The 20,186-nt window shown below is 36.0% G+C and overlaps 1 protein-coding gene across 1 annotated transcript in view; it reads right to left on the bottom strand.

Moving 5' to 3' along the window:
* Positions 1 to 20,186, bottom strand: part of COBLL1 (cordon-bleu WH2 repeat protein like 1) — a 168,664-nt gene that overhangs the window by 47,994 nt on the left and 100,484 nt on the right. The window contains exons 4-6 of the mRNA XM_070476123.1: positions 6,705 to 6,906; positions 4,457 to 4,685; positions 3,564 to 3,602 (exon numbers count right to left, since the gene is read on the bottom strand). Of these exons, the coding sequence (XP_070332224.1) occupies positions 3,564 to 3,602; positions 4,457 to 4,685; positions 6,705 to 6,906 (470 nt within the window). The remainder of the gene's footprint in view (positions 1 to 3,563; positions 3,603 to 4,456; positions 4,686 to 6,704; positions 6,907 to 20,186) is intronic.

The following is a 20,186-nucleotide window of genomic DNA, read 5'->3' as shown; positions in this document are numbered from 1 at the left end:
AAGAAATATCTCAACTAATTACAAGAATATTTGTTACAGATTATAATTGTTTATAACTCTTTATTAACTAAGACACGTGCAGTGATGTTCACAGCAGCACTACCAACAATAGACAAGACATGGAAATAACCTAAATGTCCATCGACAGATGAATAAAGAAAAGGTGGTATATTGACACAATGGAATACTACTCATCCCCCCAAAACAATGAAACAACGCCATTTGCAGCAACATGGATGGCCCTAGAGATTTTCATAGTAAGACAGAAGGAGAAATACAAATACCATATTGCTAGCATTTATACGTGGAATCTAAAATACGACACAAACAGACTATGAAACAGACTCAGAGACATAGAGAACAGACTTGTGGTTGCCAAGAAGGTAGGGGTGGGGAAGGAATGGAGTGGCAGTTTGGGTGCAAACTATTATATATAGATAGGATGGATAAGTGGCAAGGTTCTACTGTATATCACAGAGAACTATATTCAACGTCTTGTGATAAACCATAGTGGAAGAGAAGGTTAAAAAGAATTATATATATGTATAACTGAATCACTTTGCTGTAGAGGGATAAATCAACTACACTTCAATTTTAAAAGATACTGGCAACGATTATTGATGGCTAACATCAATAAAGGTAACTTGTTATTACATGTCTGTTAATGGAAATACACAGTAAAACCCATGAAACATTCTTATGAAAAATATCTGCCCCAAATCTGATCAAGTCTCTAGATTTAACAGTCAACTTACAGGAAACAGAGGATAAAGGAACATGTTAAGTGGCACCACAGGATGCAATTAGCCAAATTCTGAATGTGGAAAACATCATAAGACAAATGACCTAGTTTCATCAACAAATAAGTTGCAGATTTTAAAAAGAGAGAGAGACAGGAGTGGGCATTTATACATTTTAAAAATATCTCTCCTCTGAAACACATATGAGTTTTATGGTAAATCACAATATAATCTCTGTGACATTGGAGACAAAGTACTATACGGTAAAATGTGTGGGATATATCTGTAGCAGAACTTAGAGCTCAATGATAGTCTTAAATATATAGTCTTTTCTAGTCTTTTTATTTAAAGAAAAAGTTTTAAAAATTAAATAATTTATGACAAAGTAGGAGTTTTTCCGGGAAAGCAAAGATAGTTAACACCAATAAATATATTAATGCAATATGCCTCAATAAGACACTAAAGGAGAACTATATTTCACAAATTAAAACTTCACAAATCTGATGCTTCAAATATTAAATAAGCACTATGTATTCCATACAATGAGTTTACTGACAATGCTAGCAACTAACAATAATAGGCATGTGGACAGCATTTTATGGTCAAAAATTTTTTCACATGCCTAATTCATTCTTTAGAACAATCCTGTGAGGTAGGTGTCACAAGCTACCTGAGCTATTCTGAGCCCTTGTTATAAGTTGGGGACTATAAAGAATTGAAAGGCCTGGGTGACGGTGACTAGAGAGTTTGAATAACCTGCACCAAAACAAATAGACATTAAACACTAGAATTGAATCCAGTACCCATTTCAAGATGATGTGCAATACCTCTGACTTCTTTTTTTAAGAAATGCTACTATTTCATTTCTCCACTAGTTGAATGTAGATATACAATTAAATTTCATTAGAACAGTAAATAGCAAGTTCACATGGCAGTGCAGTGCAATAACTATAACCAAAGTACTTATGTAGTTATTTTTGGCAAAGTAATTTCCAAAGTAATTTCCTCAACAGTGGTTAATTCCTAAGTCTTCACTTAAAGCTCAGTTTCAGGGATCACTACAAGTCAAACACCAGGACAAACAATGACTTGAGCTAACTTAGAAAAGCAACTCAAATACTGTTAGTTTACTGTTTCTCAAAGAGAGGCTGTAAATAATTGCGCACAAAGTTCTAAGCCTTCTGATCATATCAGACAAAGTAAGGAGGCAGAAGCATTTACTACATTTGGATTGACCTTATAGATTCTGACACTGTAAAAGGAGCTTTTTACATTTTCCTGTTACAATCTCTTAAGATTATGTTCACAACATTTAATACTCTGCATAAACCACATACTTTTTCGGCCAGAGGGGATATTAAATCTGCACATTCAACAGCTTCAAAATGAGGCCAACAAGGTTATGGAATTTGCTTTGGGTTATGTATGTAGAGAGTGGCAAAGTTAGGAGTGAAAGCCATGTACAAATAACAGAATGCTGTTGCTGGAAAGAATCAAGGGAACAATTTTTTCTCTTGATTATCATAAAAGTGGGAGGTGAGATCCAGGCAAATAAAGTCATTTGCCTGATCAGCTTGCCAGATGAGCTTAGTAGCTAAGGTAATATCAGGATCAACATGCCTATCTTCTGATTATTAGCCAGTATACACTTTACAATCATAAGAATTTTCAACTCCTTTGATTAGTCTAGTTTTCATGATAGCCACTAGAAATAAATAAGTACACTATTACTCATGTGGGCTTAATTCTTGGAATTGAGAGGTTCATTGTGTTATGAAAAAATTCTAAATGGTGAAGAAAGAAGATTTCAGTAATAACACTAAATGTGTATTAAGTTTTTTTAGTAAGGGGTAATTATTACAGTAATCAATTATCTGAACCTATTCTTTTTTAATGGGGAAAAGATTTCCAGACTTTATTATTATTGGCTAATTTTTAATAAAGTTTTCTGCCATGAAAGTATTATATTTCCATTATAAAATTCTATAATATAAAAAAAGAGAAGGATGAAAAAAGTCACTCATAGCCCTACCACCCAAAGGTATCCACACTTAAAATTTTTATATATTCCTTTTCAGAAATTTCATATAAAAGTTTTTTAATATACTATATTAAACATTAAAGAGCTTTAAAAGCTGATTTTAGCATAAGCACTTTCCATATTATTACAAAATATTCACAAGCAATTTAAATTTGCAAACATTTCCTGTAGTGAATATATCCTTAATATTCTGAATAACTATTTCAAAAGAAATAATTTGGGACCCTTCTTGGAACCATCAAGCTTTCAGTGTATGTACCCAATAAAGGCCCTAGCAAAATCACTTTTTCTTGTCTGAGAGTCAAGGATATGTTTTTCTCATTCTTAATGTGATATTAATTTTCAAATAGTTATTGAAATGTAATTATTATATTAAATTCAGAAATCAAGGTGGGAGCTTATAAACTATTTTTCAGAAATAAACCCCAAAGATTTTCTGAATTAAAATCTCTTACAGAATGTACATATTAGTAGTGTTCAGAAAATAGGTAATATTATCAGCTTAGTTAGTTAGTGTTAGTCACTCAGTCATGTCCAACTCTTTGCAAACCTGTGGACTATAGTCCGCTAGGCTCCTCTGTCCATGGAATTCTCCAGGGAAGGGTACTGGCTTGGGTAGCCACTCCCTTCTCCAGGAGATCTTTCCAACCCAGGGATCGTACCTGGGTCTCCAGACTCTTTACCATCTAAGCCACCAGAAAAGTCCTGTTAGCAGTTTTTATAATTTACCCAATTGAAACAGATTTCATATTATAATCTTTCTACAGATTCATATATCTTACCTTGTAAAGATGACTTATTGAAGGCAGTAATAGAAGTGGCTACAGAAGGAGGGAGTAAAAGAGGGTAAATTGGCTGTAAAGATAATGTCTGTTCAAGTATAAAACATCACTGAGTTGAAACATTTGTCTATGAATTATTTAAAGCCACAATCTCAAGATAAAGTTGAACTTCTCTACACAGAGAAGATGTAAGTAATCATTCTTCACAAAGCTTTCATTACTCCTAATAAAACAGATTTCTGTTGAATAAATAAACTTGCATTTATCTATTAGATATCACAGAAACCAACATTATCTAAAATCTCCAAGTTTTAATACATTATTTCTATAGATTTATACTCCAAGTTATTCCTATTTTGAAGATTTTTGTAACTAGGCTGACTCATCTTATAAGCTAATTGATTTTGGGTGCTGAACTTAGAAAAATATTTGTCAACATACTCCCAAATTCGAAAGAAAATTAAGACTCAGACAAAACCATCATGAGTCTCCGCAGCACAGTCGGATTTTTTACCGCCTGAGCCACCAGGGAAGCCCATGAATACAGGAGTGGGGTAGCCTATTCCTTCCTGACCCAGGAATCAAACCAGAGTCTCCTGCACTGCAGGCAGATTTTTTACCAGCTGAGCTACCAGGGATGCCCTAAATATTCAAAGGTAGATGGAAAAGTGTAAAATGTAAATCACAGCTAAGAAAGACAAATTTTTATTTCAATTTTAATAACTGAACTCAAGTTAAATTTTATATATTTAGTTTTCTCTTTTTATTTCCAATGACATGTACTGACTTTACTATAGGATTCATTATGAATTTGAGAATAGTTATACATAAACACAAAACATGCACAGATATGCACATCATGTCAAATAAACAACATGAAAAGTCTTACTTACCTTTGCTGACATCGATGGCATATAATTCTCTCAGTCCCAGTTCATTAAGAGATTTTGTCAAGTCGAGGGGCTCCTGAGACTGATAGTCCTTCAATAACTGTGTGTGTAATGGATCAAACTCACATTTGCTGCATATAATGGCGTTAAGTTCTTGAAGTGGTGCATGTGGGTTAACTCTCACTATTGTCTTCTGTGTTTTCTTAAAATTGATCACTACTCTCACAGTTTTCTGAAACACAGATTAAAGCCAGAGTTAAACCATAATTTACTGGGTTTTTTTCAAGATAATAAGAACCTTCATTTTATTGTGTAAGAATCCTTCTTCCATAGCCAAGTTCAATAATATAGGTAACATTAAGAATTAAAGTGAATAACATGATGATATACAAGTCGTGTGACCTTAGTTTTAACTTATAGTATTTCTGGTGGAAGTGAGTGTCCTGAGTATCCATCCTGAGATCTGGAGAAGATTGGAGGCATTTTCTAGAATAGTCTTTGTAGCACTAAAATGTCATAAATTTCTGTCTCATACTAAGCCCCAGGTTCTATTCCTATATCTCTAGCACCCTCACATTGCATAATATGAAATTACCATAGTTTACTGACAAATTTTCTACAGTGATGTCTAGAACAATGAGATAATCTATGGAAAATTATGTATTGGAACAAATGCAATATACAGTATTTTTCTACTTTGTGGTAAAATTTTTATTTTGATTAATGAAATCCAAACCAGATTCTTGGAAAAAGTTTGCTTATTAAGTAATCTAGATTAAATTCATAAATCTTATAAAGTATTAAGTAGATTTAAATCCAAAACAAAACATAAAAGCCTCTTATCTAGTCCTACAGGTGTTTTTGCTTTATTCCTGCAAATATTTACTTTAAAATTAGCATACATAATAGAATTATAAATGTTTTAATCTTTTTTTTTAGTTGAGAAATATTTATCTTTCTAATGGTTTGTCAGTTGTCTCAATGGAAAAAATGGGATATTTTAATTAAGACTAACATTTTTGAGCTTCTATTTGAGATAAGTGAGTTAATCCATATGAAGAGCTTAACACACTGGCATATTGTAAATTATCAACACATAAACATTAGCAGTTGTAACTAACTATTGTTGTTGTCACTACTATTATTATTACTTTGGTTAATTTCAATATATTAGTAAAGAATAGTATAATAGTCCTCATTTAGATATTTAATACTGCTAACTCAAAGTTACCAAGAAGATTATAAGCACCTACGTATTTTAATGCAATTGAATTAACTTTTGTATGTAAATGATTTAGAAACATGACCACATTAAGTGAAACTTAGAGATTGCAGCTCTTTAAAGTTTAACATATATTCCTAAGATACTACATGTAGTCCGATGCTACAGCATAAATAATACAATTTCCATTTAGATAAATAGTATCCATATCTTTATCGAAAATAGCCCAATATCCTAATTAATATTTAATATTGAATCAAATGTTGTAGAAAGCAAAGAATTTTTAGTATTGTCCAAAAAAAGTAACTTTTTTGTTAAAAAAAAAAACTTGTCATAAAAATATGAAGAAAATATGAGAGTGTATGTACTTAAGTCAGGTGTAAATGAACTAATAAATAAACCTTTATGTATTTTTTACAGTTAAAAATGGTTTATGTTAAAAAATATGGTTTATGTTGTTCCTAATGAAAGAGTATTTCTGGAAACCCCTTACTTCTACCACCCCCTTTGCTACAGAAACAGAACAATTTTATAAAGGAGAACTGATGATATTATCACTGTGGTAAAAAATTTTTGCTTAAAATTCATACCTTACAGAAAACCGAGCCATCGCGCAGCTTAAATTAACAATAATTCATAAGTTAAAAAGTTACAACCACCACTCACCAAGTACAAAGAGGTCAAAAAAAATTATTTTAAATTCTTAGAGGAATTTGTATTAAAGAATTCTAAAGCCTTTTTAAAAAAATGTAAAAAGAGTAGCTCAAAGTATAGGTCTTCCATAATTGTCAGATTCTGATACTGTCAAAAAGATCACATCTAAAATCTAAAGTATTCCCCAAATCCTAGTTAATTCAAGGATAAACAACCAAGTGAATCCTAAGCAAAAAGGTCCAGGAAAACAGATAGCCATACTTACATCGAATTAGACCAGGAAAGGCAAATTTTTATTTCATTTACACTGAGCTGCAAAGAATGATTTTAAAAATTAACTTAGTATTATGTCAAAATCTACTATGAAAATCTTACCTCTGGTATTAAAGGTGTAGGTTTTTTCTTATCCAGAATTTTTGGCTTTAAAATTACTTTCTCCACCTCCAACATTCCTATTGGTGTGTTTGGCTTAAATTTAATGGGGTTCTTTTCAGCTGAGAGCAGATCAATTGTGTGACTTGATGGATTTAAGTGATATTGTGCACAGAGGAAAATCAACAAGTCCATCATAGGTTTACTGTAAAACAAGAGTAGTGCTGATCATGGAACAGTTTCATTACCTGTTCAATTTATTGTTTCAAGTATTTTTTTCTAGGGCCTCTGGGGAATGGCAACCCACTCCAGTACTCTTGCCGGGAGAATTCCATGGACAGAGGACCTGCCAGGCTATAGTCCATGGGATCACAAAGAGTCAGACACAACTGTGTGACTAACTTTCCTTTTTTTGCTTATCTTCAGCAGATAAAACAAGCCTACAGAATTCTGTGAAAGCTGCGTAAAAAGCTAACTACAAGATATTATATCTAGGCAGACAAAATTATAATAGTTTAAAAATTCTAAGTAGCATTCAAGAAAACTTGGATCCTTGTGTTGGTTTAAAAATTCTGTATATTTTATCTGCCAAATTGTCTTCATATCATAGATTTCAGGAGAAGGAAAAGATCTTTACCCAAAAGCAGTCACTTAACTTAGCAGATGCTCCTTTACAATGTCATCTGGAATATGAGCAATCTTTAGCTTAGAAATTGGTTCTGATAAGAACACAGTATTGTCACTTTTGGTCTTTGGAAAGCATAGAATCTATATGAGGAAGCCCACAAAATCCTAACGAAAAGTATCATACAGACTTCTTAATTCATTCAGTTCAGTTCAGTTGTTCAGTTGTGTCCGACTCTTTGCGACCCCATGAACCGCAGCACACGAGGCCTCCCTGTCCATCACTAACTCCCGGAGTCCACCCAAACCCATGTAGATCGAGTCAATGATGCCCTCCAACCATCTCATCCTCTGTCGTCCCCTTCTCCTCCTGCCCTCAATCCCTCCCAGCATCAGGGTCTTTTCAAATGAGTCAGCTCTTCGCATCAGGTAGCCAAAGTATTGGAGTTTCAGCTTCAACATCAGTCCTTCCAATGAACACCCAGGACTGATCTCCTTTAGGATGGACTGGTTGGATTTCCTTGCAGTCCAAGGGACTCTCAAGAGTCTTCTCCAACACCATAGTTCAAAAGCATCAATTATTCGGCACTCAGCTTTCTTCACAGTCCAACTCTCACATCCATACATGACCACTGGAAAAACCATAGCCTTGACTAGACGGACCTTTGTTGGCAAAGTAATGTCTCTGCTTTTTAATATGCTGTCTAGGTTGGTCATAACAGCATTTAATATCCCTAGGCACTGGTGACAGGGTACAACTTTATGGCATACCTTCTCTCATATACCCAAAACACCACTAGATGGACTAGACTAAGTGTCAGCAAGCTACAGTCTGCAGGTCAAAGTGGGTCCACAGTCTTTTTTTTGTAAATAAAAGCTTATTGGCACACAGCCAAGCTCATTTGTTTATATAATATCTAGGGCTACTTTTGTGTTATAATGACAGATTTGAGTAGATTTGACTGACTGTAGGGCCCGCAAAACCTAATACTTTTTTACTAATTGGCTCTTGACAGAAAAAGTTTAGGGACTCTTGTGCTAGACAGTGAAAAAATAACCAAGTAAATGTATGATAAAATTTCAAACAGTGATTAAGTGTTGAACACTAAGAGTAATACAGAACCTATTTCTATATGGAATTGCTAATTCAACTTGAGATTCAGAGACACTTAACTTTTTGCTTCCCTTTCCACAGATTCCAACTGCTGACACAGACTTGTTTTCATTCACTTCATCTCCCTTCTCTCTCCCACATACAAGTTGTACCCATTATACATACACCAAGAAAAATAAACAGAATTGTGTGGTCTCAAACTCTTTCTTAATTGTCAGCATTTGAGGAAAGCATACCAAAAATTCTTTTGTATTATGTGCTTTCTGCAAATGTCTGGAGGTCCTAAGCTGTTAGCTCATACTCAAGACTGAGGCAATAAAATACTGTCTAAAAGTCTTATTTTTGTGAACTGAGGTTTACAGGTTGATGGGCTTCACTTAAGGGTAATCAAGTGGCCAGCTTTTTTTCTCCCTCCCAATGGTAAATATAAATGTCAATAAAAGATAATTCTCCAATTTCTTGCTTAGATTATGAACAGCTATCAGTCTTATAGAAACTTGACAGGGAAATGAGACTAAAAACCTCACTGTCCACTATGCTATTTTTAATTTAGTACACATGTTCCCTTATGCACCCACCCTCAGTCTCCTAGGTGGAATTCCCAGGTCTGTAGCCTCTCTGGTTCAATGTTTCCAGAGAGGAAGTATCCTGCTGGGGAAGAATTAGCTGTCTGACATTCCGAGGTCCTGAGGTCAAATACTTTATACAGATTTTCAAACCATCCCCTGGGTTCAGCTCCCTACCCCACCCTCAGCTTCTGAGGTCGTTGCCCATTCTTATGCCATTCCACTTGTTATGGGATAAAGAGGCATTTTTCATAATGGTGCACTCACTTCCCTTCTCTCTCCCAGATATTAGTTGTACCCATTATATATATGCCAAGAAAAATGAATCAATAAAAAATAAGTCCCTCAATTAAAAAAAAAAAAATAGTCCTCTGTAGTATGTTTCAGTCCCCAAATATGTTTCCTATGTCTTTAGTAAACATTTGCACAGTAATATTTAGGAGTTTCATTTCCTTCTCTTGAGCTACCTAGTACATTCATACATAAATTTTCTATAATTGCCCAAATTTTGGCTTTGGATAGTACACACTCAATTTCATCCAGAGAAAGACTAGCATAATAGTACTGCTGAAGTTCATTTTTTGGTAACAGTGCTCTATGATAGCAATTTGATGCTAAATACCAATTCTAGATTTAGAAATGGTACTTCTTTCCCTGATAGTAAATAAAGTTAAGAAGGGTTAGGTAATGTCTAAATAAATACAATATAATTATAAATACAAAATATTTATACAAAATAATTATAAATTACAATAAATTATAAATCCTTATACATATAAGCTGGAAGGGGAGAGAATTTTCAGTGCCAACTCAATGGAGACACGTCCACCGTGGACTACGAGTAAATGGTGTTATGTTCAGATTATATTTCCCTTTTTCTATATATATAATTGTGCCAGTTAATACATATAAAAACTCTAAACTTTATACTTCATACATCTTTTACTTGTTTAATGTACAGTCTTTTTAGAATCTCTGCCAGAAATATACACTAAACATTAACAAGACAAAAACAGTGATTAGTATAAAGTTTTGTTTTTGTTTTGTTAATCTCTTATGTTTATGCTACCATTTTTTATCTTTTAAGGAAAAAGATACTTTAAAAACTTTTTAAAGAACAATTTGACACTCTAACTCTTCTGATATGCCTTAATGAATTATTGTATTTTTATCTGTGATATGCAAATTTCTAATTTAATAAAGGTGATGGAGAATGGGCCAAGAATATAATAATTACAGCTTATTCCTTTAGTCAAAGTAGTCACCTATAATTTGCATACTATACCAGATTACACAGCAAAAAAGTTGCATGGTGACTAGAACCTTTTAATTCACTACCTAAATATTTTCTAATAAACAACTCTTGGAAAAGCAAATAAAAGTTACAGATCATCTTTATGATCTTATTCTCTCATTCTATAATTACAGTTTCAACTTTTACTTAATAATTCCAGAGGCCAGTTCTCTCTAGGAAATATTTGCAGGCAGATAAAAGCAAAAGATCAGTAAGTTCTGTAACAGACAAAAATACACAGGGATTTGATACTGCCTATGATAATGATATTTCAAATTTCTGGGCACAGAATTTAATTTTCAACAAACTTGCTCAGTCGTGTTCAACTCTTTGCAACACCATGGATTGTAGCCCATTAGGCACCTCTGTCCCTGGAACTCTCCAGGCAAAAATAATGGAGTGGGTAGCCATTCCCTTCTCCAGGGGATATTCTGGACCCAGGGATCAAGCCTGGTCTCCCGCATTACAAGCAGATTCTTTATCATCTGAGCCGCCAGGGAAGCAAATCAGATTAAAAAAAAAAACAAAACTATCCATCTACCTTATTCCTAACACTAAAGTAAGCCTAGGCAGACCACTGTATAAATATGAGAATATAATTCTGGAGGGAAAAGCAGAAAAGAAATCCATCTTCATGTCGTTCGTGTTCTAGAGCAGGACTGTCCAATAGAACTTTCTGCAGTGATGGAAATGTCCTGTATCTGTCTTGCCCAATATAGGGGCCTCTCACTGCATGTGGCTGTTGAGCATTTGAAATACACTAAGCTAGAGGACTAACGAATTGAATTTTTCATTCCACTTAAATTCAATATGAATAGTTTAAACAAACATGTGGTAGAGTCTTTAGGGTTTTCTATGTAGAGGATCATGTCATCTGCAAACAGAGAGAGTTTCACTTCTTCTTTTCCTATCTGGATTCCTTTTACTTCTTTTTCTGCCCTGATTGCTGTGGCTAAAACTTCCAAAACTATGTTGAATAGTAGTGGTGAGAGTGGGCACCCCTGTCTTGTTCCTGATTTCAGGGGAAATGCTTTCAATTTTTCACCATTGAGGGTGATGCTTGCTGTGGATTTGTCATATATAGCTTTTATTATGTTGAGGTATGTTCCTTCTATTCCTGCTTTCTGGAGAGTTTTAATCATAAATGGATGTTGAATAATACTAGAGCTAATCAACGAATACAGTAAAGTTGCAGGATATAAAATTAACACACAGAAATCTCTTGCATTCCTATACACTAACAATGAGAAAACAGAAAGAGAAATTAAGGAAACAATACCATTCACCACTGCAACAAAAAGAATAAAATACTTAGGAGTATATCTACCTGAAGAAACAAAAGACCTATACATAGAAAACTATAAAACACTGATGAAAGAAATCAAAGAGGACACAAATAGATGGAGAAATATACCGTGTTCATGGATTGGAAGAATCAATATTGTCAAAATGGCTATACTACCCAAAGCAATCTATAGATTCAATGCAATCCCTATCAAACTACCAACGGTATTTTTCACAGAACTAGAACAAATAATTTCACAATTTGTATGGAAATACAAAAAACCTTGAATAGCCAAAGTAATCCTGAGAAAGAAGAATGGAACTGGAGGAATCAACCTGCCTGACTTCAGACTATACTACAAAGCCACAGTCATCAAGACAGTATGGTACTGGCACAAAGACAGAAATATAGATCAATGGAACAGAATAGAAAGCCCAGAGATAAATCCACGAACCTATGGTCACCTTATCTTCGAAAAAGGAGGCAAGGATATACAATGGAAAAAAGACAACCTCTTTAACAAGTGGTGCTGGGAAAACTGGTCAACCACCTGTAAAAGAATGAAACTAGAACACTTTCTAACACCATACACAAAAATAAACTCAAAATGGATTAAAGATCTAAATGTAAGACCAGAAACTATCAAACTCCTAGAGGAGAACATAGGCAAAACACTCTCCGACATAAATCACAGTAGGATCCTCTATGATCCACATCCCAGAATTTTAGAAATAAAAGCAAAAATAAACAAATGGGACCTAATGAAACTTAAAAGCTTTTGCACAACAAAGGAAACTATAAGCAAGGTGAAAAGACAGCCCTCAGATTGGGAGAAAATAATAGCAAACGAAGCAACAGATAAAGGATTAATCTCAAAAATATACAAGCAACTCCTCCAGCTCAACTCCAGAAAAATAAATGACCCAATCAAAAAATGGGCCAAAGAACCAAACAGACATGGGCCAAAGAACTAAACAGACATTTCTCCAAGGAAGACATACAGATGGCTAAAAAACACATGAAAAGATGCTCAACATCACTCATTATCAGAAAAATGCAAATCAAAACCACAATGAAGTACCATTATACGCCAGTCAGGATGGCTGCTATCCAAAAGTCTACAAGCAATAAATGCTGGAGAGGGTGTGGAGAAAAGGGAACCCTCTTACACTGTTGGTGGGAATGCAAATTAGTACAGCCACTATGGAAAACAGTGTGGAGATTTCTTAAAAAGCTGGAAATAGAACTGCCATATGACCCAGCAATCCCACTTCTGGGCATACACACCTAGGAAACCAGATCTGAAAGAGACACGTGCACCCCAATGTTCATCGCAGCACTGTTTATAATAGCCAGGACATGGAAGCAACCTAGATGTCCATCAGCAGATGAATGGATGAGGAAGCTGTGGTACATATACACCATGGAGTATTACTCAGCCATTAAAAAGAATTCATTTGAGTCAGTTCTAATGAGATGGATGAAACTGGAGCTCATTATACAGAGCGAAGTAAGCCAGAAAGATAAAGACCATTACAGTATACTAACACATATATATGGAATTTAGAAAGATGGTAAAGATAACCCTATATGCAAAACAGAAAAAGAGACTCAGATGTATAGAACAGACTTGTGGACTCTGGGAGAAGGCGAGGGTGGGATGTTTCAAGAGAACAGCATCGAAACATGTATATTATCTAGGGTGAAACAGATCACCAACCCAAGTTGGGTGCATGAGACAAGTGCTCAGGCCTGGTGCACTGGGAAGACCCAAAGGGATCGGGTGGAGTGGAAGGTGGGAGGGGGCACCGGGATGGGGAATACATGTAAATCCATGGCTAATTCATTTCAATGTATGACAAAAAACACTGCAATGATGTAAAGTAATTAGGCTCCAACTAATAAAAATAAAATAAAATAAAATAAACAAACATGTGATGAGTAACCACTCTACTGGACCAAGTAGCTCTCCTGCATTGATTCTCAAAGTGTGATTCACAAGTCAACAGTATCTGTGTTACTGAGAACTCGCTGGAAATGCAAATTCTCAAGCTTCAGTCCCAATCCTTGAATTAGAAACTCTGGGCGTGAAGCCTAGGAATATGTGCTTTGACATGCACTCCAGCTGATTCTGACACATACTATGGCTTTCCCACCAGTGATCTGGAGAGAAGATAAAGAAACAAGTAAATTATCTGGTATAATGATAAATGCTATGATGAAAATAAGGAAGGAGATTAGAAAATGTCCTAACTGAAGAAAAATGACATTAGAAAATAGATCTGAATGGTAAAAGATACTGGTGAAATAGCAATCCCAAGCAGAGCTGACTAGTGCAAAGGCCCTGAGGCAGAAGTGTGTCCCACGTGTTTAAAGAAAATCGGAAACCAGCCTGCTGGGGTGAAAGCAGTAGATAAGATATTAGAGTGATTTTCTTATAGAGCTGGAAGGCCTGGTGGAAGCCTGGGATTTTGTGAAGTGAGAGAAAACCACAGAAGGGCTGTGAGGAGTGACAGGATCTACATTACACTTTTAAAGGATTATATTCTGATTGCTGTATTCACAGTGGTCTGGGGGAGCAGTGACAAAGCTACTGTAAAAATTTAGGTGTGAGATGGTGGTGGTTTACATTAGTCAGATTTCAGATGTATTTCATAAGGTAGTGAAAGGATTAAATCTAATGTGGGAAGAAAGGGTATAATGACACAAGAGACAGAAAGAGGAGACAGGACTTGCCTGGTGGTCTAGTGGCTAAGATGCCGCATTCCCAATGCAAGGGGTACAGGTTCAATCCCTGGCTAGGGAAATAGATCCCACTTGCTGCAACCAAAGATTCTGTATGCCGCAATGAATACCTAAGATCCCAGGTGTTGCAACTAAGACCCAGAGCAATCAAATAAATAAGTTAAAAAAAAAAAAAAAGCGAGAGAGAGAAGCTAGCCAGTGGGAAGAGGTCAGGATTGAGAGAGACACTACCAAGTGGCAATGTTGCTAAAAGGACCCCACAGAAGGTCTGAAATGCTCATTGAAGTGATTTGGTATGTGATATGCTTACTAACCTCTCCCCAGTGACCCACAAACCATTGTAATGGTCCTGGTAGCTTTGAGAGTGGTTAAATCAAGGACAAAAAGGACATTTCAAAAAGTAAGGGACTGAAAAATAAGAATCCAAAGTTAAGACATAAAGTCCAAGTCAGAGGTGGCTTCAAGAACACAAACCCTTGGGAATTTATAGTAATATTATAAAGGGTATTTATGAAACAAGGGTTCAGGCCAATCTTTCAGAGACCTAGAAGAGCAGAGTGATCTCAAGATGTTATCTGGGTGCCTCTATACTGAGATGTGAACTCCTCTCTAGCAAGTCAACCTCTTAGGAGACTTTCTTTCCAGGACCTAATACAACACAGGTCAGCGTCACTGAATGAGGAATTCATAGGAGCCAATGATTATTTCTCTCTTAGGTAATTCTGCTTAAATATTCATGAGCTCAAACACACAGCAGACAATATGCATTTGAGACAGCTGTTCAGTGTCTGATGCCTGAAAAGGTGAAACTGTCAAAAGGAGACTCACATGCTTAAAAAAAAACACAGAGGTGAGAAAGCAGTTCTGATTTTTGTTTTTTAATTAACAAACTTGACTAGTAACCTTGGTGCATCTAAAGACAGTACACTTAACATAGAAGTGGGGTATACGCATTAAGTTGGACTAAGACTTTTTCCAAAATCAGCCTCAGATCAGTTCGACTGCTTGAAGTATTTAATTAAAGGCTCAGCATTTGGCCCTAAAAGCACAGAAGAGATGACCCTGACCTAGCCAATTCTGAGGGTGGGAATTACTGACCATCTGGTTCTACCTTAAAGGAGCTGTAACACAAGAAAAGCAGGACACTAACTTTTATGCAGGCCCTGCACACAGTGGGACTGCTTTGGGGATTAACTAGTCACTTTGTGATTCTTGAGTATAGCTTAGAATTACCTATCTGAATGCCAAGTTACTTCTACCAAAAACAACAATTTTAGTTTGATGGTAATTATCCTAAGCGGATGTACCTAACAACCATTGGCTGAAAGGTTTAAGCATGTGATCACCATAGTAAGGACACTTGCTTTCCTATTTGCTAATGCCAGCAATCCACCCGAAGCCCAAGCCAAATAACTGAAAGTTGAATAGGATTGGCTGAATTTGATCGCCACTTCCTCATTCAAACAAGAAACAGTCTTTTCCTCCTCTACATCACCATATTACTTTGAATTTTGGCTTATTATTTAACAAAGTCTGTTTTGCACTATTATTTACAGATTTTTTTTTTTAATCTTGTAAAATACTGACTTTCTAGAGAGTAGACTTAAAAAAAAAAAAAACTTAAAAAAAAGAAACTATTCTTTGAACCAGAAGAAATCCCTATGAGATTTCCCACTCCATTTTGAAATAACAATCCTTTGCATTAATTTCATATCTAGTATCTCCTTTGAGTTCACAACCACCGCAAAAGCTACTTCCACTTTATGAATGAAGAAACTGTGGTTAGAAAAGTGACATAAACAGATTATAAAGAGCATATTTAGAATTGGCTGCAGTCAGAGTGAAAATGTTCTGACTCCTAATCCAGCTACACTTTAGCCTCAGGATCACATGAAAGACTCAGAGCAAATGGCTTGTAACAGGTTACCTGCTATCTACTGCAGCCTTACTTCAAAGATTGATGGCATCACTAAATAACTCCCTGAAATCCTCCAATGACCCTTCTTGCATTCATGGGACATATGAAGGGTAATCTTGTCCTAGTTTTATTACCTGTTAGATAAAAGAAGACTTCTGCTTTGAGACTTTAAAGATCCACTTAGGTATTAAAAATGAAAGTCAGGATTCACCAAAGAGCTTTCAGATCAGCTCCAACAACTACCTAGGTGAATTTCCAAATCCTAGCAGTGCTTAAACAAGTCACTTACCAATAGGGTTGCTATGTAACTGATCCAATCTGGACACGTGAGAATGAAAGCGGGTTAGTAATTACTCTGGGCTAATAGGTACAAACAGGGACTGTCATAAGAAAATGAGGATGCATGATCATAGTACTCTTTATGACCAGATGGCTTTCAAGCACCTGCTAAGGGGTTGAGCGCAAATGAGTAAGATTCTTTCTTAATAAGATTCCTTAAATCTACCCTAGTATATAATAAGGTATATTTTACTCATTCTCAATAAATCCTCAAAACTGCGTTGAGTTGAATTGGTTCCAGCTGTCACTTACACATGTATACCAACAACCCAATTAAACTTACTGATGACAGTATAGGAACTTTTAGGACATTCTCCATTGTTACTGATGTTTATCTTACGATAACCCACCTCATTCAATAAAGAGTTCAGGAATGAAGCTAACCCACCTAGTTCAGAATGAGTTCAGGAATGCCCATGTGCCTGAAATGAAGTGGATCAGGTACATAAAACAAGAAACTTCATCTCAAAGTTGAGAGTGTTTACTGAATTATGCAATAGGAAAAGGTTATATACCACAATGTTAATAGTTGTAACTGGTCTCCTTAATCATAACATGGTGTTTTAAGTATTTTTTTTTTCTGGCTTGTCTGTATTTTCCCACTTTCTATAATAATCCCCAACCACTGCATTTATCAGGCTTCCCTGGGCTCAGTTGGTAAAGAATCTGCCTGCAATGCAGGAGACCTGCACTGCTCAATCCCTGGGTTGGGAAGATCCCCTGGAGAAGGAAATGGTTACCGCTCCAGTATGCTTGCCTGGGAAATTTGATGGACAGAGGAGCCTGATGGGCTACAGTCTATGGGGTTGCAAGAGTCAGACACAACTGAATGAGCAAACCAATCACCACCGCTACATTTAGAGTCATAAAAAATTAAAAATATAATTAAGGGTCATTGTTGCAAGGTGTAGATTCCAGGAAAGGAAAGGGATGAGGGTGGCCCTTCTAGGAACCACACCTGGAGGGTGTTATTGTTAGTATTCAGTCACCCTAACAATCAGGAGAGCCATCAGCCAACAGATGCTTATGTGCTGCCTGGCTCAGGGCTGCGGGGGCTTCAGCCTGCTGTACAGGATTCAAACTAGCTAAAAACTCAGGCAGGGCTGTTACACTTAAATAATTTAACAGTTAAAATTCCAACTGTTATTTAGCAGGTGTAGTTGAATAAGTATCTAAATCAAAATTTAGAGCTTTCTTATGGAGCTCAATGGAAATGACCCTTCTGCTGGGAAAGATCGAGGGCAAGAGAAAGGGGTGATAGAGGATAAGGCAGTTGTGGATGGCATCACCGGCTCAATGGACACAAGTCAGTACAGCACCCGGGCTTCCCTGTCCATCACCAACTCCCAGAGCCTATTCAAACTCCAGTCCATCAAGTCGGGGATGCCACTCAACCATCTCATCCTGTGTCCCCTACTCCTCCTGCCTTCAATCTTTCCCAGCACCAGGGTCTTTACCAATGAATCGGTTCTTCGCATCAGGTGGCCAAAGTATTAGGGTTTCAGCTTCAGAATCAGTCCTTCCAATGAATATTCAGGACTGATCTCCTTTAGGATGGACTGTTGGATCTCCTTGCAGTCCAAGGGACTCTCAAGAATCTTCTCCAGCACCACAGTTCAAAAGCATCAATTCTTTGGCGCTCAGCTTTCTTTATAGTCCAACACTCACATCCATACATGACTACTGGAAAAACCATAGCTTTGACTAGATGACCTTTGTTGGAAAAGTAATGTCTCCGCTTTTTAATATGCTGCCTAGATTGGTCATAACTTTTCTTCCAAGGAGCAAGTGTCTTTTAATTTCATGGCTGCAGTCACCATTTGCAGTGATTTTGGAGCCCAAAAAAATAAAGTCTCTTACTGCTTCCATTGTTTCCCCATCTATTTGCCATAAGGTGATGGGACCGGAAGCCATGAACAACAAATGGAGTTCAATGTGGTTGTGCCATGCAACAGATTTTCAGCAGTGTGTTTTTGAAATCTATTGCCCTATCATATAATGTATTTACTACACATCTGTCATTTGACATTTTTCAGTAAATATAAGAATAATTCTGAAATTCTAAAGTTCTTTTGAGATCCACACCACTTGCTGTATTACGGGTTTAGGGGTGGGGGGTAAACAAAACTGACCCACATTAATCCAGTAAAATCTTGTTATTTTTTTATAGTTCTATTTTCTTCCAGTAGGTGGCACTGCAGTTCAGGTAAAACACTCCTGAGTTAGTTCTCTGACCCACCGGGTACCAGTCAAAACTCTGCTCATAAAGGTCAGAGATATGAGGTGACTTGCTTGAGGTCACATAGCAAGTCATGGAATAAACTGTAGGGCCCAAGACTTCTAACGTCAAGTTCCATGCTTTCTTTGTGTTTTCACTCCTGATATTCTAAGATTTGCTCATATCAAAACAAGTCCCTATTTATGGTATTCAGGACGTAATATATCACAAACTACAGGAAAGAGAATAGGCTAACAGACATAGAGTGCTCTCCCTGTAGGCCAACAAAGAGAGTTAATATCAATCTCTTATCAAATTTCCAAATTAAAACTGCTTTTAAAATGTCCCCAGAGGAAAAAGGAAAAATATTTATTCAATGAGAATGACACCTGACTATAAAGCAAGGACATAGAGTGACGTACAAACATACCCGCATATTTCCTTTTTCACTGTAGCATCTATCAGAGTTTAACCTATAAGCTCATTTTCAATAAAAATTAACTTTTCCCAAGCACTAGTAGATACCACCACATATGCTACTGCATAGCGTGGCATTTTCTGAGGGGCTTAGCCCCTATGAAGCTTGCCTCTAACAACAATATTTTTTAATATTCACTTTTAGCGAGGCCCAGAGCTGCTTTGCCTGGTGAAAAGGATTGTTTACTTGACCTGCACACACACAGACAGATATATATATATATATATATATATATATGTATGTATGCATATATATATATATACACACACACATACATATACATACACATATACCTGTACTTCCTTCCTTCAATCCAATCATCTGTAACAACAGGACAAACAGAAATGCCCAAAGTTTTCATGCTGCCATTCAGCTATCTTCGACATAAGTGAAGGATCATAAAGGCAAGATGACAGACATTGGGTGACTTTCGGTCACTAAAGAGGCAATATTACTAAGCTCTGATACCAAAAGATTGGTAAGCCTGTACAGATAGCTCCTGATTCAGGATAACAAGTTTTTAGTTTGCCCTTGAGCATAAGTCTATTACCATCTCCAACTTTATTGTGTTCCTTAATCTGAATAAGCCCTCCAATGAAAAATCAATGTACAAACAAGTGTATTCTAAGATAATGCTGTGTGTTACATTCTCGAAAATGGGACTTTCTGAGCATATCTCTGTATGTGCTGCATAAGAACAAAGGGGAACTTTCTAAAGAACGTCCCCAAGAAGACATTTTGAGAAGCACAATTTTTCTGAAAAGTTAAATGAAGCATAAGTTTCTAAATATTTATTTCAGGCTCATATCGACGTTATTCTTGAAAGGAAATATATATAAGTAACACCATTGAAATATACAATACAAAGAATATTTAGGCAAATTAAGAAGAAATGGCCTCAAAA

The sequence above is a fragment of the Odocoileus virginianus genome, chromosome 13, assembly GCF_023699985.2.
Source record: "Odocoileus virginianus isolate 20LAN1187 ecotype Illinois chromosome 13, Ovbor_1.2, whole genome shotgun sequence".
Classification (NCBI taxonomy): domain Eukaryota; kingdom Metazoa; phylum Chordata; class Mammalia; order Artiodactyla; family Cervidae; genus Odocoileus; species Odocoileus virginianus.
This window is presented reverse-complemented; position numbering and strand designations above follow the sequence as displayed.